The sequence below is a fragment of the Aplysia californica genome, unplaced genomic scaffold (genome assembly GCF_000002075.1).
Source record: "Aplysia californica isolate F4 #8 unplaced genomic scaffold, AplCal3.0 scaffold00184, whole genome shotgun sequence".
NCBI lineage: Eukaryota > Metazoa > Mollusca > Gastropoda > Aplysiida > Aplysiidae > Aplysia > Aplysia californica.
In genome coordinates, this window is record NW_004797454.1 from 412,848 (window position 1) to 437,355 (window position 24,508).

The following is a 24,508-nucleotide window of genomic DNA, read 5'->3' on the forward strand; positions in this document are numbered from 1 at the left end:
ACACTCCTATATGGAGCTGAATGCTGGAGGATGACTGATCATGACCGTGCCAAGCTATCTTCCTTTCATATAACCAGCTTGCGCCAAATCCTCAGAATCTTCTGGCCCGACAAGATTTTCAACGCAGATCTGTTATGTAAGTGTAGGCAAGAGGACAAGACAACCATAATAAAAAGGAGAAGGTGGAGATGGATTGGACATGTTCTGAGAAGAGAACCAGACTATATTGTGAAGACTGCCCTCCACTGGACACCCGAAGGACGTCACAAAAGGGGCAGACCCAAAGTGACCTGGAGACGCACAGTAGAGTCTGAAATGAAGTCCTGGAATCATTCGTGGGGAACGCTGACCAAGATGGGCCAAAACAGACAGAACTGGAGATCCATTGTTGCTTCCCTAAAAGCCAGATGGCGTAATGGGTAGTAAGTAAGTGAGTGTGCTCATATGACCTTATGCAGTTGCGAGCGCCGTAAAACACTAAGGCCTCCCCCCAAAAAAACAAAACAACCCCCCCCCCCAAAAAAACAACAACAACCCCTAAACCCCAGTTGATCTTCTGTTAGGGGCTAAGAATATACACCAAATAAATAATTAAAAAAATAAAATAAACATAGACTATATTACTCCCGCTTTTTGAAGAAATATACAAATTGACCCCCCCCCCCCCCACAAAAAACACAAAAAATAAAATGAAATAAAAGCAACCAACCAACAAACAAACAAAACGAAAACGCAACAAATTAACAACAAACCAACCATAACTAAAAATAGAGATCAAAACATAAGTCAAAGTCACAGAAAGACTGGTGCTCAAATAAGAATTATAATGGATCAGTCAAAACTAAAGGAACAAAGCTATGAAAAGAAAAAGAAGCAACTCTACAATATCAAACCGAACCATTACAAACACATTCCCCAAAAACTTAAGCCTTGAACTAAACATGTAAACCATCGTAGTTCTACATGTCTATATGCAATGCACATTTTCAATACATGTCATAGGTGCTCTGCAGAGTAGAAAGTAGAAAATTACTAGCCTTGGCCGAGATTTGTCCGAAACGGCCAACCAGACAACCCGGGACCTTTATTGATTGAAAAATTGCGCGCGCATCATTTATGCCAAACATCATTGATTGGTCGACAGTAGCCAAGCCAAGATTTTGTCGACAATTAATTTGAAACAGAAACCTAAAGGCTTGTCTTGGCCCACCGCTATAAATTTGTTTATTTATATTCTCCATCTGGTTAACACTGCATGTTCAAGGGACCAAACTCATTATTTATTGATGCATTCTATTCAAATAAATTACTATATTATTTTGCGTGCGGTAATGATACACTTCCCGGAAGTACCCTTTCAAACTGAACTTTCACCTTTAACCTTCCTTTCATTTTCTGCTGTTTTTGTCCATGGCGGGATTCTTGTTTTGCTAAATTTGCTGACGACAGAGAGATCAGATTGACTTTAATCTATAGATCAAGGCCTCCTCTCATCTTTGAAAAATCCCATTCGTTTTCCTTGCATTGAATGGGTGGCAGATGGCTTGTTGACACAGTCTGATTTGTCAGCATTCTTTTCACGTCCGTTCTTTTCATCGGTATTTAATCTTATCGGATAGAATAGGCCTGCTGGACTAAAACTAAACTAAGAGATCAACAATCTGCGTGCGTTGTGAGTGTATTTTTTAGTTTGTTCTCTACTGTATAGAGGCCTATAGATCTAGATTCTATATCTAGATCTAGATCTAGATCTAGATCTAGATCTAGGCCTATTTTGTCTTTTGATTATCGCAGTGGCTAGATCTACGTGAATGTAGTTGGCAGGCTACATTCACGGCGCCACTGACTGCAGTTTTCAGGCGCTGTTGACAACAGTTGACTGTTGAGGCTACGGCCACGGTAGTGCTGGGCGGTTAGGTTCCCGGTTATTGAAAGCTAGAAATCGTAGGAATCGACTCAGAACCCAATTACTTTCTTTCAAATGATGTGATTTCTTCCGGTGGTTACCTGGTTGGCTCGGAACATCTTCAGGGTTTATGATAACATTGCTTTCGGAACACAACGAAGCATCAACTTTAAAAAAATAATTTTTTAAAAAAATGGAAGAAGATTTTAATGATCAATGTAACTGGTAACCTCCATTGGTTTACATAAAAAGGAGTCTGAATTTTTCTTACATAGCATTAATCGTGGGAATCGGTTCCGGAATCAATCCTTCGCCCAGCTCTAGTTCACGGCGCTCAAGCCCTCAAGCTTCATTAAGAAGGTTAGATGGAGTGATGGAGCGTCTACTGCCGGTTTTAGTCAGTGACGTCTAGATCTAGATCTAGATTTAGATCTAGATTCTAGATCTAGATTTCTAGATCTAGATTTAGATCTAGATCTATATTGAATATTTTGGCCTACTTTAAGTGTTCCATAATCCTTGACCGATCGACCATTCGTCGTTTTCCCTTACACTGAACACTGGCTCAGAGCTCGCGGTGATCTTTTACTTTAGCACGTTAAATTCCTAAAGTCTACTAATCCCCGACTCAGACCTTCAAAACTTTGAACTGGACCTAAAAATACTAAAAATGCGCAAACTACCGTAATTTTGTCATGACATGAACTGATGGCATAACAGTGGTTTTCGGTCTTCCATCATGATTTTAGAAGCCATTGAGTAATCTAAATTCTAGATTTAAATTGGTCGCTTGTTGCGAAAGTCCTCCCAGTTAAGGGAATAAATCAATTGAAGAATTTAAGGTGCTAAAGTATAAGATCACCGAGCTCGCCAGTGTAAGGGAAAACGATGAACTCTCAATTATGCAACAACGCGTTGATATGAAAAAAATGTATCTTTACATGCCTACCAAGATGTTTCATACATGCGGATAACTTTAGAACGACAGATGTACGCCATTGGCCAATATTTATAGTAACAACCTTTTTGTTTGACATCATTGAGTGAGGGATTCCCACTTTGTTGTCGTTCACGGTGGCAACACAACCGCAAAGCACAATTGCAGTATTTTTAAAGCCTGTAGCCTACAGTGGCATGGTGGCGGAGTGGTTAGTGCGCTTGTCTCCAAAGCAGAAAGTCCAAGCTCGAGCCTCGGTTCGGCCAAAAAATTTTTTTTCGCTCACTAATGGGTACCTGACTTCGAGTTGGGAAGTGAAGGGACATCAAACAAGATGGTTGTTACCATAAATATCGGCCAGTGGCGTACATTTGTCATTCTAAAGTTATCCGCATGTATGTTTCATTGCTCTATCTCACATGTGGCTGAGGGGAGGGGGTGGATATCTAGTTTGTCACATTGAGTGACATTACATAGTGACAGTAACATGTAGTCTGTATCTCTGCCGACTTCCCATGCCCGAAACTGGCTTTTAGCCCGAGACCACTTTAATGCTAGGCCTATCTACACTCATCATGCCTGTTGGGAAAGAATTAAATTGCTGCGGGGGGGCTCTCGTGGCCTAGAGGTTAAGGTATTCGCCTCTCATTCAAAGGTCCCGGGTTCGAATCTGGGTATGGGTAGAGTCTTTTTACCTCTCCTTTCCTGTTCTCTAGCAATATTCTGTCGTCTGCTTTCGTCTCCACTTTACTTTCTGCCCCCACCCCCTCACCTCCTTTGCCCTCTCCTCTGGGCTTCTGACTCTTTCTGCAGCTTTTCTACTGCTACTCCTTGACTCCTTCTTACTGCTGTCTTTCAGCCACACCCCTGTCTTCTGGCAGGGTTGGTGATTTTTTTGATTTTTTAAATTAAAAAAAAAAAATTGATTTTTAAAATTTAATTCAGATTTTTTAAATTTAAATCGGATTTTTTGGATTTTTTGAATTTAAATAAAAATGTCGACACAGTTTGGGATTTTTGGAGGCTAAAAGTAAGTTCTTTTAGTGCAAAATGCATTGTCTTTATTTTAACTAATGATTAATTTAAGCAACTGCAATTTTAGAAAGCCTTAATCTGCTATATCAGTGAGTTATGGCTGCAAACAAAAAATAAAGAAAATGTCAGTCTAAAAGGAAGGGGGGGGGGGGGTAATTATGCATAGATAAACTTGCATTTTATTACAGTGTGTGTGTGTGCGCGCGCGCTTGTGTTTGTCTAAAAAGAAAAAGAAAATGCTAATTTCAGTTATGAAAAAAAAGTAAATTGAATACTGTATTATTTTACTACTTACAGTGACAGGGGGGAAGCAGACTTTTAAGCATGATTATTTTAGTCTACTAAACCTTATATCTGTTTTATAACACCAAGGAAAGGAATTCTGAATGTTTAAAGTAGATGTAAAAACAGAATACATTTTTTAAAAGTGATTTAAATCACAGTTCTATTTTTAAAATCAAGTTGATTAAAATAAAAAAAATCAACTGATTTAAATCAACCCAGCTCTGATTTCAATTATGAAAAAAAAAGTAAATTGAATACTGTATTATTTTACAGTGAAAGGGGGGAAAGCAGACTTTTAAGCATCATGATTATATTAGTCTACTAAACCTTATATCTGTTTTATGAAACCAAGGAAAGGAATTCTGAATGTTGAAATGTGTAAAAACTGAATAAAATTACATTTAAAAAAAAGTGATTTAAATCACTGATTTTTATTTAAAAAATCAAGTTGATTTAAATAAAAAAAATCTACTGATTTAAATCAACTTGATTTAAATCAACCCAACCCTGTCTTCTGGTAGGAAAGATCTACACCTAGCCTTCTCGGACGAGGGCGAAAAATTTCGGAGGTCCCGTGTGCAAGTTGCGTACGTTAAAGATCCCTTGGTTGTCTATATCAATTATAAAGCTTCGGCCGCCTCCCGCGCAAAACTGAAAATTTTCTACCAACAGAAAATGTTTATTGTGTCCTTTGCGCTCAAATAACTTGCGAGCGCTGTAAAACACTTACTCCCCCCCCCCCCCAAAAAAAAGAATTAATGCTGCTTGTGAATTTCTTTTTATGTTAATCTCTGGGTTCCTCTTAGATTCCCATTGCCATTAGTCGTTTTTGTGTTTTGTGTGGTATTACATTTATGCAACCCTTGTAACAGTATCACACAAGTTATCTCAAAGTAATTTTCTTTGTTCATGATAGCATTCTAGATCAGGATCTTTAATGCTGCTAAGAATTTAATGTTGTGGAACATGGGGGTTACAGATTATGAATATTTTTTTTTTTTTTTCAGCTTCTCCCGTTTGAGAAACGGTGTGGCATGCCTACTCACGATGTCTGTGGGGTTCCAGTGAACTTTCCTTTCGAGCCTTATGAATGCCAAGTGGACTACATGACAAAAGTTGTCACTTGCCTTCAAAAGGTTGGTTACGTCTTTTGAAGGGTAGGGACAGGTGTTTTACTTTTTCACTTTGTTCATTCTCCTCTACATTTTCTTCTAATTGTAGTCTAGGAAAAGATAGGACATGAAGGGTCTCATACTTGTACAAATGATTACATATATTTTCTATTGTGTGTTCAAAACAGTTCATGTTTCGACATGGAATCAGTTTGACTGGTTAATTGATAATAATGTGCCTGAATTTCATAGTCAATATCATCATATTTAATATCGAACCAAGTCCTATTTTATATCTCAGTTATCTTTGCTGATTTAGAGATTTATAGTGTGCATTTAAAGCTTTAAAGCTTCTACTATTTCCTTGCAGTAAATCTTTACTTTTCTGTGGCTGTCTAGCAATTCTGCATGACTTCCTCTTTGGAAGTGTGTGTATCATACCCATTATTTTTTTTTTTATAATAGAGGGTTTTACGGCGCTTGCAACTGCATAAGGTCATATGACCGCCAAGGGGTGGGTGTCAACAGAGAAGTCTTTACAGGGAATCAGACTTAGACTGCTCACCTCTCTAGCTTCAACAGCACAAGGTCTGCTTCGACTATCAAGGCACCCCAAAATAGCAGGTCACAAGAGAGTAACAAACATACAAATGAAGTAGAGGAAAATGACAATAGTAAGGATCAGGAAAGAAAAAGCAGCAGTTCTCTGTTGTTGTAGATCAGGCACAGTTATGAGCGTGACATGAGTCAGCCCATTTACAATTCTACTATGCTTGAACGAGAAATGTCCTTCCTTTGGGAATGGCCTAAAGACACTTCAGTTAGTGGCACTGCCCCGGAGAGCTCAAGTACTGTCAGAAGCTCTGTAATTAAAAGCATATATATTATATTGCAATTAGCTGTAATGACTGTCGACTTTGGAAGTAAATCAGGTTGTATTGCTTAATTCTTTGTTTTCAATTGTAATACATGTACTCTTGAAAATTTGCTTTTTACAACTTTCTGTGAATAATCAGCTAGTGCAAGTATCATAATTCTTTGTTAGAGTATGTTATAGCAGCTATCTTAATGATTCAATTGTAGATCTACACATTGAATAACATCTTTTATTTCTAGAGTCAAAATGGAGCCCTTGAAAGTCCTACTGGTACTGGGAAAACTTTGTCTCTTTTATGTGCCTCTCTGGCCTGGCAAGAAAGTCGGAAAGCTCAGGTTGAGTTGAACAAACAGGCGGGTATTGCCGCTGCTCTCTCTTCGTCAACACTTGGTGCTGGGGATGCAGTCTTGGATAAGTTGAATGGAAGCCTTCAGACAGCAGCTGGTTCATCATGGGGCTCTGATGAGTTCTGTATGTTGTTGTGAAATGTGTTTCATTTTCTCATAGTTGCATGCTTTATATTCATTTAATGTTTCTTGGAAAGGTCATATTATAATTATGACACTTTAGAAATGAATTTTGTATTCTTTATGTAGTTTAAAATTGGCCTGATAGAATGTTCAAAGCCTGATTGGCAACTAGTCAATTTTACTTATAATCACAGATCATCATTTTTTAGACATTTTTGAAGGGACAAAAACTTACTATGAAATTGGTTCAGATCAAAATGAGAGGGTTTTCCAGTTAATCCTTAATATTTTAAAGTTATGCAATGAAAAATGCAGTTTCAGACCTTGACAATGTATTGGTTTCTTCTTAACACCTTGATTTGTGCTTTCCAGATATCTGTAATGTTGACAATATTTATTTTTGTACTTGTGCTTTGCTTTCCCAGTTGTTCCGAGAATCATTTATGCTTCGAGAACCCATTCTCAACTTTCTCAGGCAGTCCAGGAATTGAAAAAGACAACATATAATCAGTGAGTTTGGGAGGGGTGTCATTTGATGATGTCTACCGAGAAGAATAGTTTTACTTGTAATGTGAATGATAAAGAAATTCTTGCATTTATTTAACACACTTTGAAAAGTGACCACTGCCAAATTTTCTTTTGCGAAAGATGTATCGAAAGACCCAGGCTTTTGTTGCCAAAGTTTCAAGACTGTGGAAGTATTAGCGAAACTGGAATAGTTGTTCCATGAACTCGATTTAAATCAACTTTAGAGCGTGTTAAAAGAGGGCAGAAGATCATGGCGAAATGAAGGGTGGAAGTCACTGTAGTGTCAAAACAAAGTGGTGAAAGGATATTTGTAACATCTAAAAGAACATAAGATGATGCAACAGAATGCAGAACAATGATTACTTTATTGTTCTTTTTGGCCTGCATTGGCTTAAATAGTTTCTTGCTACATCATTGCAGGACATGAGATGTAGAAAGATGGAATGCTTATGGTATAATTTGTTGGAAGAGAACAATTTCTACCTACCACAGCATTTTCACAGACTTTACTATACTGTTTATTGCATAAACAAAAGTAGGCGACTTGTATTGAGTGAGAATAAGCATTCATGTTTAAAGGTCAAATTGTTCAGTGACTGCTATGTACTACATAATGTAGTATGTATGGAATGTTTTTTAGAAATAGTTATTTAAATGAAGTATTGATTCATTTTGTATAAGATTGCATTGGTATTTATTTATGTTATTCTGTTGATGTGATTAGGTGTTGAAGTCAACTTGGGCCTGAGCCATTTATTTTGTTTTGTATTTCAGTGTAAAGACTTCTGTGATTGGATCAAGAGAGCAGTTGTGTATTCATCCACAAGTTCAGAAAGCCACAAGCAATGCTGGGAAGGTATGGCTCATTCTAACTTAGAGAGGGCTTGAGAAAATGAATGTTTGTTGTTTGTAGAGCAGCAGGATATATGTAATAAAAGAAACATTTGATTTGTCTACATATAAAATTTATGATACTCAGGAATGTTTGCATTGAATTGTACAAAAATGCCTTCAATGATGCAGTGTTTGAAAAATATTCATAGTACACCTGATTGGTCACTAAAGGTGCAGTTTGTTACAAACTGGACAGACATTGACAAACCTAGTTTGTGGAAGATTTTTCTCTCTGTGCATTGTTCTTATGGGGAAATAGATGCGGCGTCTTCACAATAACATTTATTCTGTGTGGGAAGGCATCCACACAATCCTGGCCAACTGCACTGTTCAGGGCTCACATGGATGGGGTAACAGCTACCTCCAGTTCTCCCTCAACCCCCCATCCCTTCCTCGACGACTGGCTGCTTGTGTAAAGGTTGGAGCTGTTGGAACCACATTTGAGAGTTTTGTTTCAAATCAAAACTGAGCAGACAAAACATTTTCTGTCTTTGACAAGTCAGAACCCTCCATTAGGAGGGAATTTCTCTTTCTGTTTCCTTGTTGAGCAGGTTACCCTGTTAGACAGATAATGTTTAAAGAAGAATTTTTCAATGGGGGAGTGGGAAGATTCCTTTAAGACAGGTCTCTGACTTGGACATGTTTCCATGAAGGCGTGGTTTGACTGTACCTCACAAAGACATGCTGTATGGAAGATGGATCTAGACCTGTGAGAGCACCGGGTTGTGGGAAAAGAGAGCATGCCATTGAGTAAAGCTGGGCATTGAGTCGCTTTAGCAATATCCGGATAATATATTAGTGCACTTCTTCGGCGATTAAATGTGTTACGAACCGCTTCAGCGAATGGGTAAGAACCATTTCAACAAATGGGGGCACCCACTTCGTCAAACTGGTCATGAAAGAGAGTTTAAGAATCTGAATTCGGATAATGTTTTACTGAGAATTATCCGGTTATCCGGATTTTGCCCACCACTACCATTGAGTGTTGTCAATGTTGGCAAATAGTGAAAAGGATTCAGAAAAACTGATCAGTTGTAGATGGAGAGGATTTTCCATATATAATCTATAAGTGTCACTTTTCACTGTTATATCACAGTGTACAAATTTTAGTTTGAAAATTCCAAAATTTACTTAAGCAGGTGAAACCATGCCTGAAGAATCTACTTGACAGGAAAAGGATTAAATTGCTGGCAGTGGAATTGCCAGCTTTATGATGATCTTGAAGTTGCAATAGAGAAATTCAAAATCTGTGATACTGATCTGATATAATCTGTTCTTTCAACAGGTCCAAATGTGCCGCCTGAAGGTTGCCTCAAGACAGTGCCATTATTACAACAATATTGATGGTAACAGGTTTTTTTCCTGCTCCACAATAGACAGACCATCATTTTTGTAAAACTAAAAAGACAGAGGTCCGTTTGACTCAAAGCTTGCAGTAGACAGCTTTTTAGAGCAATGATCAAAGGTGGTGACCATTCAGTCTGCTGAGTGATCTATGAACACAAGTTCTTGCAAACTTGAGAATATTTGTTTTCTTTTATTCTTGTATTCTATCAATCATTTTATGCATTCTATTCACACCAAGCTTGTATAAAGTGTTTACTGTTTCTACATTTGTAGAAATATCCAAATTCGTTTTACTTGTTTTGTACATTTGATAAAAACTCCCCCCAAAACTGAAAAGTAATGAAGAGCTGATAGTGCTGGTTTACTGTACTTACAGAATTCAAGAAGAAAAGTGACCTGAGAAAGATGATGGGGTCAGTTGTGGACATTGAGGACATTGTTAAAGTGGGACACAAAAGCAAGTAAGGGAGTAATTGTCTTGTTGGTGGTGTATTGCAGTGAGCTTTGCACTTTGTTCAAGTATGCTTTGGACACCAGATGATACTTGCGGAGGAGAAGATTTTAGATTGAATTTTGTTTACAGTATGCAACCTTTCCTGAAAAAGTTATGTTTTTAGGCCATATCTTATCACCTGTTTGTATGTAAAGTGAGATACTCGATTTATTACTTACTCTTATATTATAGAACACACTCACATATATTTAACACGTTTTTGAGGGTCTGGGTCTGGAAGTCCGTTTTTGTGTGGGAAAATACATATACAGTCGAACCTGCCCTGACGGCCACCTCTATAAGACGACCACCTGTACAAACGGACACTTTCCATTTCCATCCTTGCGTTTTTTCTATATAATTTAACTGTGTAAAACGGGCACCTGTCCAACGTGGCTGCGGCCACCATATTTCAACACACAACCCCTATCACACAAAGCAATAACACCTGTCTTAGACGGCCACCTTTGTGACTCCATAATGCTTTGTCATAAATCAAGCATTGGCCCCTGGCGTTGTGGGCGAGCCGTCATAATCTAAAAACCTGTCGTTGTTAGGTAGTCCCTCCAACTGATCATGTTCAGTAGGCCCCTCCCACTGTTGAACAATAGGTAACCAAAATTAATTTTCAGCTGCTGGGGAGGGAAGCGTGTGATCCCTCATAACCCATTAGCCCCGCCCAGAACACGTACACAAATCGTAAGTGAGATGAGTGGTCACTGCATGTTTACCCAGTCTGTAACAAAGTAACAATGGACGTCTGAATGAGCTTGTGACAGAAGCGTCGCTCTTCTCCGTGTCGTGGCGACCCGTGTGTTTGTTTTACCATGGCACTTAGTCCCCCTTGTCTGACACATTTCGTTTTACTGTCACCCGTTCACAAAAGCAGCAACAAAAGAAAAACCCCCCAGCGAAAACAACAGCAACAAAAATAACAACAAACAACAATGCAACTACCTTTGGTTGGGACCTCAGAAAGGAAGGGTTTGGTTTCTCAGAAAGGAATGGTTTGTTTTCTTCATCTTGATCAGTCCTGCCTAAGACGGCCACCTGTCTTATACGGCCACTTTTCTCCTTGACAGTGGGTGGCCGTCTTACACAGGTTCGACAGTACTCTGATTTCTAATATGGTTCATAACGGTCTTGCGGCTGCTGAAGAAAAATTGTGAACTTTCAGACCAGGTTTGCCAATAATAGTGAGTTGGAGATCTTTACTAATTGGTCACATCATTGTTTCTGATCTGACTTGAATAGTATGAATTTATTGAACGCAGAAAATGTGTGTGGAGGGTTTGGAGTGGGGCTTACTTGGCCAGTGCCTGCCATCTTTACACAACATGTTGGTAGAGTCTGTTTTGAAAACAGAAAAGTTGGCAGCTATGCACATATGGCTTTACCTCCAATGTTTCATATTTAATAAATGGGAACAGCATGATTCTTTTCAGACCCAGTTCCATTATGATCTACTGTGCCAGCCACTAAATATTGATTTGAATGGTAAAAAATATTTGTATGATTTTTTCAGAACCTGTCCCTATTACATGGCTCGTGAGTTAAAGTCGGACTCTGATATTGTTTTCATGCCATACAACTATTTATTGGATGCTAAGGTATGTATGTGGATATATATATTAAAAAAATTTGTGTGTGCCTAAAGAAAAGTAATGTGCAATATCTGAAAGACTTCTTGAGATATCTCAAAAATTAAAAAAACAGCGTGTTCAGCATTGAATGTCCAATTAAGAACAACCCTTAACTCAAAATGGTTAAAATTCGACTTTTGGTACCTTTCTCTAGGCACACACACACATTGAAAAGAGTATGTATCTAGACGTGCTGGTATCAGTAAAGTAACTCTGAAACTGCTTGTTCAAGTGATCATATTATTTGTTGAATTTTTGTGGGTGACAGGAGGCCATCATGATCATCATCATCATCATCTGCCTCTTTCACCATGATATTGGATGTGCGCTGTCAAGAAGGGCTCTCCAACTGTCTCTGTGCTGGGTAATCTTTTCTACCTCCAACCTCCTGTACCCCATGTGCCTGAGATCTGCGTCCAGATCCTGTTTCTAGGCAGATCTCAGCCTTCCTCTCTTACTTTTCTCCGGGAGATTCCATCTTGGGCGATGTGTTGGACAGAAGGCCAGGAGATGGAAATATAATGAAGTGTGCATAGTACTTATTTATTAACACCATTTGTGCTGCAACTCCCGCCGTGAAATGCGCAGCAGGTTTAGGAGGCTATGCCTGGTTTGAAGGGTTCTCGCTTGGACTGGTGGTGAATATTGTTGACTGGTTTATCTTGTTACATTTATGTAATGTATATGTACAGTCAAACTTGTCCAAAACGATCCCAATGGAGCCAGAACAAAATTGCGTCATAGACATTTCCCATTTTGGACAGGGAAATTTAATCCCCCCTTCCCCTCTTCCTTGCCTTGTGGCATGGTGTAAAGGTTAGAGCCGATGGAACCAAGCTTGGTAGTTTTGTTTCAAATCGAGGCTGAGCAAGCGAAGCATTTTTCATCTTTGACAGTTGAAACGCTCTGAAGGGAAGGAGTTTTTCTTCTGGTTTCGGGGTTGAGCAGGTTTCCGTTTTTATAGAGGTAATTATAGAGAAATTTGTCAAGGGGAAAGCAGGGAGTTTCCTTCTTGGACAGATTTCCATGAAGGTCGACAGTTGCAACTGTACTATCGTATATTTTGTCTTTTTTCTTTTAGTCGAGGAAAGCCCATGGAGTGGAGCTGCAAGGTAGTGTCATCATCTTTGATGAAGCCCACAATCTGGTAAGGCTGAAGTCTCACTGCTGTCTGTGATCATGTTGTCATTGTTTCATCTGAAATACTAGTGAAGGCCCACCTTATAAACTGAGATGTTTCCCTTTAGGTGGAAATTTATAGTTTCTAAAGGTAAGTATTTGCATTGGCGTGGGCTTCTGGGTAAACAAATTTCTTTGTTTATACGTACATCAATTTATTCATGAGTGCCCTTTGTTGTAAATTTGTCACCTTGATAAATGTAAAGTGAATGGTCATCTCTTTTTGACCTGGTTCAGGTAGGTGTTGCTCTAGATGGCTGAAGCAATTAATAGCAAATATTCGTGCAAAATATTTGGAATTGGAATTGTTAAGTTGGTCAAAATTTAAAACACTTGTCATGGCAAAGTGCAGGAAGAAGACTAATCATATTCTACTGCTGATATCATCAATATTAAAATTATATACTTTAAAAAAAACTTCAAATGCAAAGTTCTAACGCTATAATTTCCTTTAGTTCAGTGCTTTGTTTATGTTGTTGGTCAAAGAAGACTGTCTTATAATATGACAACTCTTGAGGGGCTATGAACTGTTCATTCAGTCCTTGGATGAGAACGGAAAGTACAACTTTTAAAGACATTTCAAAGAAGAATCTGGTTGAAGGTGAGAATGTGCAAAAGTTGTCGTTTTGGTCACAGTTTAAGGATCATGTGTGTTACTTGCATGTGGCAACTACTCTGCTGTTTTTAAAATTTTAATTATTACATGCATGCAGGTAAAGGAATATAGTTAAATATAGTTTCTTCGATTTGGTTCTTTGTAGGAAAAGATCTGTGAAGAATCTGCATCGTTTGACTTGAGTTCTATGGACTTAGCCACAGCTATAGAAGAAACAACAAAACTGGCAGAGAAAGTGGCTGAAATGTGCTCTGTAGAGTCGATGCTCCCTGAGTCGGAAGACTCAGCTGTTAGTAAGTGTGACAAATGATGTACGTCAATGTTCTTTATTTTACTTTAAACACAAATTATATTTTGATTAGCAAGAAACCTGTTTCATGTCTTTTCACCATTTCACTGCCTACTTTTGGTAGGTTTTTGAATTGTCCTTTATTCCATAAGTAAACTTCTGTCATTTGAGCCGTCTCCGACACTGAGGTGCTCCAGCAGACTAAGATGGAGAGCATCCATGCCATTCTAGGGTGTTCCCTGATATGGTGGGCTGGCTATGTACATCGCATGGACGGCTTTCGCCTCCCAAAAAAATGAGTCTCTGGTGAGCTGATTTCAGGCAAATGCTCACTCGGTGGACAGAAAAACACTCTAAAGGTACCCTGGAGGCATCCCTAAAGCAATGTGACTTTTCCTAATACCACCTGGGAAGAAGATGCTCAAGACAGACTGCCTTGTCTGGTTCTCCTTACTAAAATCTGGAGTTGCTGAATTTAAAGACAGACACTTCAGGTACTAAGAACAGAGGTGTGGGCGGAGAAAAGACAGAAGAGAGAGCCTCGCCTTTCAGCCTGGTCCAGCCCTACACATCCCCTGCCCCCATTACAACAGAGATTTGATCACTTTTAAGCACAAGGGGGCTATCCCGAAAAATGCTGTTTTGAGAAAATCAAAGGTAAAGTTTTGCCTCTTGTTCAGTTTCTTTGAAAGACAAGGAGAGTTTTCTCTATTACCAAACAAATAAACACACCCTTGAAACCAAACTTCTCCTATAGGTAGGGCATTGCCCACTTTGGTGTTAGTAAAGTTTTCTAGAAACCCCCGAAATCTGGGTTAGCCCGCTTGTCCTTAAAAACGACCATTTATGGGTGAAGATTGGCCTGATCAGCCGTCTCATGTACACACCTTATCCTCCAGTGACACTAAGGGAGGAGGTGGCGTCAAGTGTTCTGCCTCTCAATGAATAATCAATGGAGTTAGTTTATATGCGTGACAAAGCTAAAGAAATTTTAAAAAATTAATCAAGTTGTGTGTGTTTCCAAGTAGGTAACTCAGTACAGTCGAACTTGCCGGTGTGGGTCTCTGACACCTTTGCATTTTTCCTACATTTTAAATCTGTCCATAGTGGTACGTGTCCCAACGTGGCCCCGGTCAGTCATTTTCACGACACATTGGCCTTAAAACCTGCTCATAACGGTCACTTGCTACAACAGTTTTCAGACCCCTTTGAAATTCAATGGCATGTTTCTTGGAAAAAGCAGGGCTTTGTTATCTGTGATAGATATACATTTGGTGTACAGTTTGTCAAGATATTTTTGTGCAGATGGGTAATTTCTCTGATATTTTTTCATTTGCAGTTCCTGAGTTCAACTTGGAGGATGTTGTCCGCTTGAAAAGTAGGTTTTTGTGTTTGTGTGATATTTTTGTCAGTTTTTTGCTGTGCTGGTTGGAAATTATGTCTATTCAATTCCAGAATGTCGTTGACTTTGTCTAAAGTATGTGCAGTTGTACTGGGAAAAGATGTGATGATCTTGTGGCTAATTGCCCATGTATGCCAGGTAATGCTGATTGACATATGTGCGAGAAAAAGATTGATATTTTGTACTCTGTTGCTTCGTATTGTGTCTTCAGGTAGTAAAGCCTTTGCTTCTACTCTTTTTTCTTGTGTATCGAGACGTCTTGATTTTCATCTTTCTGAAGCCAACAGAATAAAGTACTGCATTGTGGGAATTGTGGGGACTCTTATCTTATCACTTTGTTACTTTGTTCTTCCTTTAGTTTGTATATTGCTGGTACAAAATATTTTTCTATTTCTTTGAAGAAACTTTACTTGAGATAGAGGAAAAACTGGAAGAGATTGACATCCCGTCAGCTGACAAGGGCAAAACTTTGAATGGCACGTAAGTGAAAATGTGGTATCATTATACTGAGGGAAAGCTATTGAGATTTAAAAAACGTTGCACCTCTTTCATTTGATTGTTGAGGAAAAGGAAATTAATCTTATTTGATGTTTCAAATGAATTGTTTTTAATATATGAACTCTTATTTTGGTAAGTGTTTTTCAGTGTTCACAACTGCATAAGGTCATATGATCGTGCATTCTTACTTCGAATTTCGAACAATAGTGACAATGACTTGCAAGCATAATATGAGAGTCATTCACATAGGTAAGAGTTTAATTGCGGCAAGAGAAAGCCAGCCGGTAGCCGGCGACAGCTGCCCTTGACTGGACTAGCGTCGATCTCGTGAAGCATGGGTTTCTGTCGTTTACCTGACAATTGTCTCAAATAGGTCTGACTCAGCTGCTTGAGTTCAAGCATAAATTGACAGTACGAGGGTGATTCTATTATTTTTTCAGGCAAAGCCCCTTGATATCATGCTATGACTATGAGTTTGAAAGTTTTCAAGCAAAATGGTTGTGACCAACTTTTACCCATGGTCATGGAATAAGTTCAGTCTTTTACCCTGACTGAAAGAAGCATGCTAGAAAGTTGAAATTTGATGCTCACAATGCTACTTCTCTACTTATTTTTAATTTTAATTGATGTCGAAAAATGAGCTCAAAATGTGCTTTGCTGCATGTCTCATTAAAGATTTTCTTCACAAGCTGAGTTATGTCAACATATTATAATATAGAATGCCTTTACCTGCCTGTTAGTACTGCCGGTTTCGAAGTGTAGGTACAATTTTATAAAGTTCAACATTTTTTTTCTCTTTTTTGAAAAATATTTCTTTCTAGGCTTAGAACATTTGAACAGCTTGCTGATACTGTTCTTTTGTCTTCGTTTTCTATGCAGGTTCATTTTTGAACTTCTGTCACAAGTGAACATCAACTGGTCAACAAAAAATGTTCTTCTGGATGTGCTGGACAAGATGACAAATTTTCTAGGGAATGATGGTCAGTTGAATGATTTTGTGCCAGATTAATGAATGCAAACATGGGAGTTTGGTGTTAAAAACACTGCATAGATGAGTTTTTGCAGGCTGTTGTATTTCATACTTGTTGTTCTTGAACTCTCTAAGCTTTGAGGTAAATTCTTGTTTGATTACAGTATTGTAGGGGGATGTCAGCAAGTTACACAATTTCCTATTACCATGTTGCAGTGCTTATGTTCTAATTATTGCAATGTTTCTTGGCAAATTATTGATTTCTTATGTTTTATGTGAATAGCTTTTAACTATGAAAGAACCTTAGACTGTGACATTTTAACATGGTCCAGTTTACACTGATGTAAAAGTGAATACCAATGGGCAGAGCTTGCTGCTGGTTGTAAAGTGACCAGAATTTTGATGTCCAGATATTTATATATTCCCACTATGTTGAACGCTGGCCTAAAGATTACTAAAACCTATAAAAGTACGGAGCAGATGGGAGCAGGGTTGTTTTCAACAAAAGTGGACATTGTCTTCTGTGTTGTGAGGCTTGCATTATTATATGTAGGCCTACTTGTAGATATGTAAAAATATCAATGACTTTCTAATGGCAATGTCAGTGAATTTCACAACTCATCAGACTTTTGGCTTACAGTGAAAAGAGCTCATGTGACAATGGAAGTATTTTTTGTGTTTTCATTACAGACGGAAGTTCCATCTTGAATACTAAAGGTGCTGGTCTCTCAAAAGTGGCGGATTGCCTGAAGGTCAGAATTTGTAAAAAGACGATGTGTTGTATAACTCAATGTTTTTGGTTCTGTAGCTCTAGAGCTTTGACCTATTTCTGTAGTGTCTCGTTGTAGAATTCATTGTTTCAGGGTGGGGTTCTGTTTCATTTTTCAAGTGCAGGGGTTGTTTGTGTGGGAGAACTCACCGATACGTCACAGCCCTGTCACAGGGACAAATTGTTGTATAATTGTATCACGAGAAATTCTCGAGTAAAGACACGAAATTGATTCTTTATTGTAAAAAGCCAAAAGTTTTTCCTCTTTGTCATTTGCTGATGTCATTTATGAGGGTAACCATGTGTTGATTACCATAGATTTTAAATGAATGTCGATTACCTTTTTTCCCCCTCTTCTCACTTTTCATATTTTGTCGTACTGGTCAGGGTTTTTTCTTTAACTTCTAGTTTCTATAACAATTCAAAATGGTCGTCTGCATTTAAATTATTCAGGTCTTGGGATGATTCAGAGGCAGGTCTTATGAAGTCAGATCTTGCAATTTTTCAATAGATAGAGATAGATAGACAGAGATAGCGAGAGAGGATGGGAGAGAGAGAGAAAGAGAGAGACAGATGCGGGTGGGACATCGGGTCAAAAATCGAATTTTCATCGATTATTCAATTTTGATGAATTTCGATTGTTCAACCATTTCTTCACATCATCATATAATCAGTTATACTAAAGAAAGTTCTCTTCCTGACATAAATTGCCCTTGAAGTGTGTAGGTATAGGTCTTTCCTCTTGTGTTTTGTTGAAAAACAACTCATAAACTGAACCAAGTAACGTCATAATTAAAAAAACACATTGCATCCTTCCCTGAGGTGTTTGGTATCGCTGTTTAGCTCATTTTCCATTTTTTGCGTTTCCGGAATCGACACTTTGCTAGAAAGCGTGGGAACAAAATAATAAGAAACTGAGTGAATAAAACTTTTGGTCGTTTTTTGTGATTTTCTCATTTTGCAAATTTTTTCCACTGAAGTTCGTATTATTTTTTGTGAACCGAATTGGATGAAACTTTGTACACAGGTCTATTATGATGTTTTGCACAGTCATACAATAGTAACATTTGTTTTGTAAAATACTTTTTAAGAAAAAAATTTTTTGAACTGCCCTACCCACTTCAATTGTCATTACTGTGCGTACACTAAAGTGAAGAAGCCTTAAAATCTTTGAAATTGCTTTAATTGAAAATCCATGTTGTATGAATTTAGATCTTAGTTTGTTTCATGTCCTCACAAAATTTGAAGAAGATTGGTGTACAATTAATTGAGCAAGAAACTTCTCAATTGATGAATTTTCGTCATTTTGGGACCATTATTCGCCTCTGTCGGCTAAGGACTGTCAAAAATGTGAGTTTTGAATCTTTTTTCTCAATCTCTATACCACCTAATGTGTAATTTTAATGTTAAGCCAAGTATGAAAGGTCTTCATTTCAAGATAGAAATATCAGCAGCATATTCCCTTAAAATTTTCAGTTTCTAATACTTTTAATTTTATGACTCTTGAATCAGATTGTCTTCAGCCAAGAACCACGGGATTCCATGGCCCTGTCCACTCATGAGAAATTCCTAGCACAGCATTTCAAGGTAGGATCTTTGAGACTGACATTTCAAAGTCTTAGTTTTCTGTCAATTTATGCAGGATCTTTTAATGATGTTGTTTGAATATAATGATTTTTCCTTTCGCAAATGATGAAAAAAAAGGCCTTCCATTAAAGAACTTGAGGTTGCAGTGTTTGGGAGCCTAGCCAGTGTGTTTGTATATTAAATTGCTTATGTATTAGTATTCTTAGAAATAATCATTTCATCATGTGTTTAAATCTGTTTGAACAATGTTAGGCGACTATTTTTCAAAATGTACCAATTTTTTGTTCTGTTTTAAAGTGTAGTCCATTTGGAAATTTATGCAGTTTCTGTTATCTTTCTATTTCTGTTTCTTGTTTTTTAGGTTCACATTCAGCAGAAAGACCCAAACAATCAGTTCAAGAAAAATATGGACTCATGGTCTCATGCAGGGAACTCAAATAAGAAAGGTGAGAAACAAGAGTATATGTGTCACGACGCAGTGGAATCAGGCACTCGTTAATTTTTGGGCATATGGAGTTTTTTGTATCACCTTAAAGGTTGTTCATTTGCCTTGCTTTTGATGAAAAAATATTCATTTATCTTGAATAGAAGTCGAGATATTTCGGATTGAAGGAAGTGGGGTGGCCTGGTTTCAGAAATAAAATTAACGAGAAAATGGTCACCAAAGTTTAATGACCAATAGCATAAGAGTCCTTGGAAACGCAAATTTAGATTTTTGTGCCTTTAATCAACCTTTTTCCATAAAATCCATACATAAAAGTGTTTTTCAAATGGACATACAAGGTGTTGAGCCAAAAAACAAAAATTTGAAATAAAATTCCAAACTGGCCAAAAACCGCCGATTTCTCAAATTTAATTATTTTGACGAGTGCCTGATTTCACCACAATGCCTCACATATAGTGGAGTCTACTTAAACTGAGCACAGTTAATCCGAAAACATGAAACAAGAAATTTCAAAACGCAATTTTATAAGACTTCTATTTAAGCAACCTCTCTAAACCTCTGTAAGACCCCCCGCGGCAGTGCCACTGACTGTAGTGTCTTTAGGCCATTCCCAAAGGGGGGACATTTCTCGTTCAAGCATAGTAGAATTGTAAATGGGCTGACTCATGTCACGCTCATAACTGCCTGATATACAACAGGGAACTGCTGCTTTTCCTTTCCTGATCCTCACTATTGTCATTTTCCTCTACTTCTTTTGTATATTTGTCACTCTCTTGTGACCTGCTATTCCGGGGTGCCTTGATAGTTGAAGCAGACTTTGGGCTGTTGAAGCTGGAGAGGTGAGCAGTCTAAGTCTGATTCCCTGTAAAGACTTTTCTGCTGACACCCACCCCTTGGCGCTCATTTGACCTTATGCAGTTGCGAGCGCCGTAAAACCCTCTACTATTAAAAATTATTTAAACCTCTGTAAACAGAAGAAAATCTGGCAGCTCCACAGATTTTGGTTTAAGTGGACTCTACTGTATATTTGAATGACTGTCGTTTAAGCAAAGTTTGGGAATGCAATTGTTTACTTGTATCGAAAAAATAACATTGGGCTTCTGTTTGTGACCTGAAATCGGTACCTTTCCATCTGTCCACAGCTGAACGCATCTTGAGCTACTGGTGTTTCAGTCCTGGTCACACCATGAAGGATCTACTCGCACACGGGGTCAAGGTCATTATTCTCACCAGTGGCACTCTCTCGCCACTGGATTCGTTCGCAATGGAAATGCAAATGTAAGTGATTTTTATGACTGACACATATTTTTCAAAAGAGCGGATGCCACTTTATAAAAAATTTTCAGAATGCTGGAAATACAGAATTTTTCACTTTCAATGTCTGTTTGACAATGTGCCTCCTGTTGTATGTGAATGATTTCCCATATTTAATGTACTAATGAGAAAGTACATTTTTTAAAAATCAAGTGAATAAACTGAGCTTGACCTCTTGTTTCTATGAACGGTATATTATTTTCAGGAAAGGGTTCTTTGATGAAGATGGATTGCTGAGTTGCATCCTTTATACTAGGATAACATTTCTGATGTTTGTTTTTTTCCCCTTCATTCTGTTTTGGAGGATTTTCTTGTTACCTAAAAGTTTAAGATTGTCATATGGTTGATTGTCTTTTGTTGATTTCAGACCCTTCCCTGTGCGGCTTGAAAACCCTCATGTGATAGAAAAAGACCAGGTGTGGCTAGGGACAGTGTGTAAAGGACCAGATGGGGTCACCCTCAACTCAGAGTACAAGAACAGGTGACTGATCTTACGGTTGATTATATTTGAACAATATTGAGGAGACAAACTTCTTTGTCTATCAAGACCAACTAAGTCTGAGTGGAGTACACTGCTGTAAGCTGACAAAAGACCTTATTTCATTTTTAGTGCCAAATTTTTTTATTTGCTAATTCGAAAGCTGATCAGTTACCCTACCTGTGTGAACAAAAAACCGAAGTGAAACTGTGACTAGTTTTTGAATAAATTTGAATTCAAATTTGGGAAGAACTCTATTTTTCAATGGTTACGCTGACAAAAGACCTCTTTTTCTCGAAAGTGCTGTGAGTGAAAAAAGAGGTTTTTTGTCAGTTTATGGCAGTACAAGTACAGTGTACCAACTGAAAGGCAAAAATACTTTAAAAAATATACTTCCTTATGCAGGACTCGGACTCCTCCTCTATTTCTCTGCAAGCATTACAGCTTGTTGTTTCATAGTGTCAATAGTAATTCAAATCTCTGTGACAGTGCTGCATTGCAAAAATTCACACTAAACAGAAGCCTAAAACTACTGGTTTTCTCTTGCATCCCAAACAAGACACAACACTCACACACGTGTTCTCTCATATATATTGATTAAAGAAAAAAAACACAACCAAACCCAGACCAAAAGGGAATTCTCCTTTTATTGAGTACGATTTCTCTCTGAATTTGTGAGCTTCACTGTAGAATAAACAAATGAAACTAACTGGTATTAGTTCAGTTATGCTCTAAAAATCTGCCTAACAACATGGTCTGCATAAGAACTTCTTTATTAAGCATAGCAACGACCCTGTTCTTTGGTGTAGTCCATTGTGCAACTTACTGGGTGGTTGGCGGGTGCTTTGGTGTGGTTTGCTTCTTCTTTCCTATCAAACCTCTGTCGTCCTTATCTCCCCTCTTTCTTTTTTGTGTTTGTTGCTCTCTTGTAACACCTTTAATCTTCGGCACTTATATGATCTTATTGTGTTGCAAGTGCCGTGAAACTTTTACTAAAACTATAAAAGAACTTACTGCTAACATTATTAAAGAGTAATTTTCTTTTTTTTTCTTTTTCTCCACAGAAACAATGAAGATTATCAGAATTCCCTTGGATACTCCATCAGTAAGACCCTAAGTTATTACTCCATGTTGGTGATTTGAAAGTAACAATGAGTGCTCTTCTCTTGAAAAGGTTAAGATTACCAACAAAGAGTTTTATGTGATTTTACCCTCAGGTATCAGCAAAAAATTCTTTTGTGTCTGGGATTTTTTGTGTTTTTGCTATGGGTCTTAAAGATCCGTAAATTTGACCCGAAATCGTAGCTCAATTACTGGCTATGAAACAGTAGATCAAACACCTCAGCAGCACTCCTTATGGCTGATTAAATCTGTTCATGACACTGAAGAGGGGGTTAAATACCCCTAAATATGGAGTTTCTTTTTATTTTGATAAATGGTAGTTTTTCTTCCTCCTGCTTTTGAATGATTGGTTTTCCTTTTATGGTACTTGCTAATTTATGGGTAGCACTTCCAGAAAATACAATTAGTAATTAATTATTTATGATGAATAATTCAATGCGGAGTCACAGTGCGCTTCTCTTTAAATCAAGTACTTTTTTTTCAATATTGTAGACGGGAATTGGATGACTTTGACAAAATTTAATGTGTTGGTCTAAAAATATTTACATTGTGAGTTGGCTTACATTGAATGTAGTTGACAAGTGTTAATATTGTCCAATTGTTTGATATGTTTCTATTTTAAGCGATGTGTTGATTTTTAGCCAAAACACAATATGTTGTCTATGTATTGCTACCTGCATTTGTGAAGCACTTAGAACTTGTGTTCTTTGATCAGGTTAGAGCGCTATGCACATGTCATATATTAATAGTATTATCCTTATATTTTCAGGAAATTTTGCCAGAATCGTTCCAAATGGTTTGCTTGTGTTTTTTCCATCATACCCAGTCATGGAACGCTGCATAGAAAAATGGAAGGTAGATATTTCATACATTAATGGATTTTTCACTGAGGTGGAAAATTTGAATGTTTCATTTTTCATTGTTGTTGTTGATCCAGCAATCTCAGAGCATGTAGATAGATCAGTTCGTATTATGTTGGACCACAGGGCTGACGACCCAGGTTTAAATCCCTGGTGAAGCATTCTTGAACATAGTTTGTTTGACGGACCTTTCAAGTCTCTCCATCCTCTTGTATATGTTTTTTTCCTGAGATGGATGGTTAATTTGGAGATCCTATTTCTTAGGAATCCATTACACTATTTACAGGGACCTTACAGTTAAATGTTAACTATTTCCTAAGGGTCCAATACTGGTTTTTTTTTTTTTCAATTTGAAGATACTCTTGGTTTCTATTTGTTGGTTGTGTCATGTATAGGCTTTTGTCTATATTAGAAATGAGGGCAAGATGTCATGGGTCTTACAGATTGGAAAAGCAAATGATGTAACACAAACACATCATTTAAAAAAATCTAGATTTGTCCTGTTTAGGTTGCAGAGTTGCAGAGCAGGGGTAATTGGAGGGGGAAGTTTATATCTGACCCTTTCTTTAAAGGGTCTTTATGCTGGTTTTTTACCAAAAATTTTGTTCTTAGATCAAAATGACATTTTTTTTCTGTTTCAAAATGTCTAGTTATTTGTGTTTTTGTTATGTGCATATCGTGAACAATTTGGTTTCGACATTTTTTTAGCAATGTAATAAATGTTGTGATAGATGTTTGGTATCCCTGACCATTACCAGGTTAAATTTCTCTTGTGACTTCTAGTTTGTTTAGATTGAAGAGAATACTGAACACTCTTGCAATTTGCTTTTGGCTTGGAAATTTCTTTGTAAAAGTTTTCTGAATGGCTTTACTTTATAAAGTTTTCGCTATGACACTTGTATTCACACACTTTGTCTTTCTTTAGCTGATACAAAATATACATTGGAGTGCGCTCAAACTGAAATCTCTTGGACTGCTGGGATTTCTTTGGTTTAGCTAGGTTTTGGGTTTGGAGAGGCTGCTCAAGAATCAGGGATTATATTTTCTTGCGGTTGACTGCTGTTTTTGGATTAACTGTGTTTGGTTTATGTGAACTTCTCTGTATATTGTTACGTCTTTAATTCTGTAATGGTATCAGTTGAGTTGCACATACTTCAGTCACCACTTAATTTTGTCAGGTTACTTAAACGCCTCACCCCCCGGGGCGGTGCCACTAAGTGAAGTGTCTTTAGGGACATTCCTCATTCTATTTCACTGTAGAATTGTAAATGGGCTGATCTAACAATGTCAATGCTCATAACTGTGCCTGAACTACAACAGGGAACTGCTGCTTTTTCTTTCCTAATCCTTACTATCGTCATTTTACTCTACTTCTTTTGTATGTTTGTCACCCTCTTGTGACCCGCTATTTCCGGGATGCCTTGATAGTCGAAGCAGACTTTATGCTGTTGA

At 37.7% G+C, this 24,508-nt stretch overlaps 1 protein-coding gene across 3 annotated transcripts in view; it reads left to right on the forward strand.

Moving 5' to 3' along the window:
• Positions 1-1,172: 1,172 nt before the first annotated feature.
• The window catches only part of LOC101853853 (regulator of telomere elongation helicase 1), a 42,727-nt gene continuing 19,391 nt past the window's right edge, over positions 1,173-24,508 (forward strand). For 2 of the 3 annotated variants that reach the window (XM_035969798.1, XM_035969800.1), the window contains exons 1-20: positions 1,173-1,672; positions 5,171-5,299; positions 6,392-6,623; positions 7,048-7,132; positions 7,925-8,006; positions 9,330-9,390; positions 9,768-9,852; positions 11,410-11,494; positions 12,609-12,674; positions 13,468-13,615; positions 14,951-14,989; positions 15,415-15,493; positions 16,391-16,491; positions 17,172-17,233; positions 18,763-18,837; positions 19,199-19,283; positions 20,425-20,560; positions 20,964-21,077; positions 22,139-22,179; positions 22,966-23,051. In XM_035969798.1, coding sequence (XP_035825691.1) covers positions 5,198-5,299; positions 6,392-6,623; positions 7,048-7,132; positions 7,925-8,006; positions 9,330-9,390; positions 9,768-9,852; positions 11,410-11,494; positions 12,609-12,674; positions 13,468-13,615; positions 14,951-14,989; positions 15,415-15,493; positions 16,391-16,491; positions 17,172-17,233; positions 18,763-18,837; positions 19,199-19,283; positions 20,425-20,560; positions 20,964-21,077; positions 22,139-22,179; positions 22,966-23,051 — 1,764 coding nt within the window. In that variant the 5' untranslated portion in view covers positions 1,173-1,672; positions 5,171-5,197. Of the gene's footprint in view, positions 1,673-2,186; positions 2,267-5,170; positions 5,300-6,391; positions 6,624-7,047; positions 7,133-7,924; positions 8,007-9,329; positions 9,391-9,767; positions 9,853-11,409; positions 11,495-12,608; positions 12,675-13,467; positions 13,616-14,950; positions 14,990-15,414; positions 15,494-16,390; positions 16,492-17,171; positions 17,234-18,762; positions 18,838-19,198; positions 19,284-20,424; positions 20,561-20,963; positions 21,078-22,138; positions 22,180-22,965; positions 23,052-24,508 lie in introns of those variants that run through there. The other variant, XM_035969799.1, reaches the window with a different exon arrangement.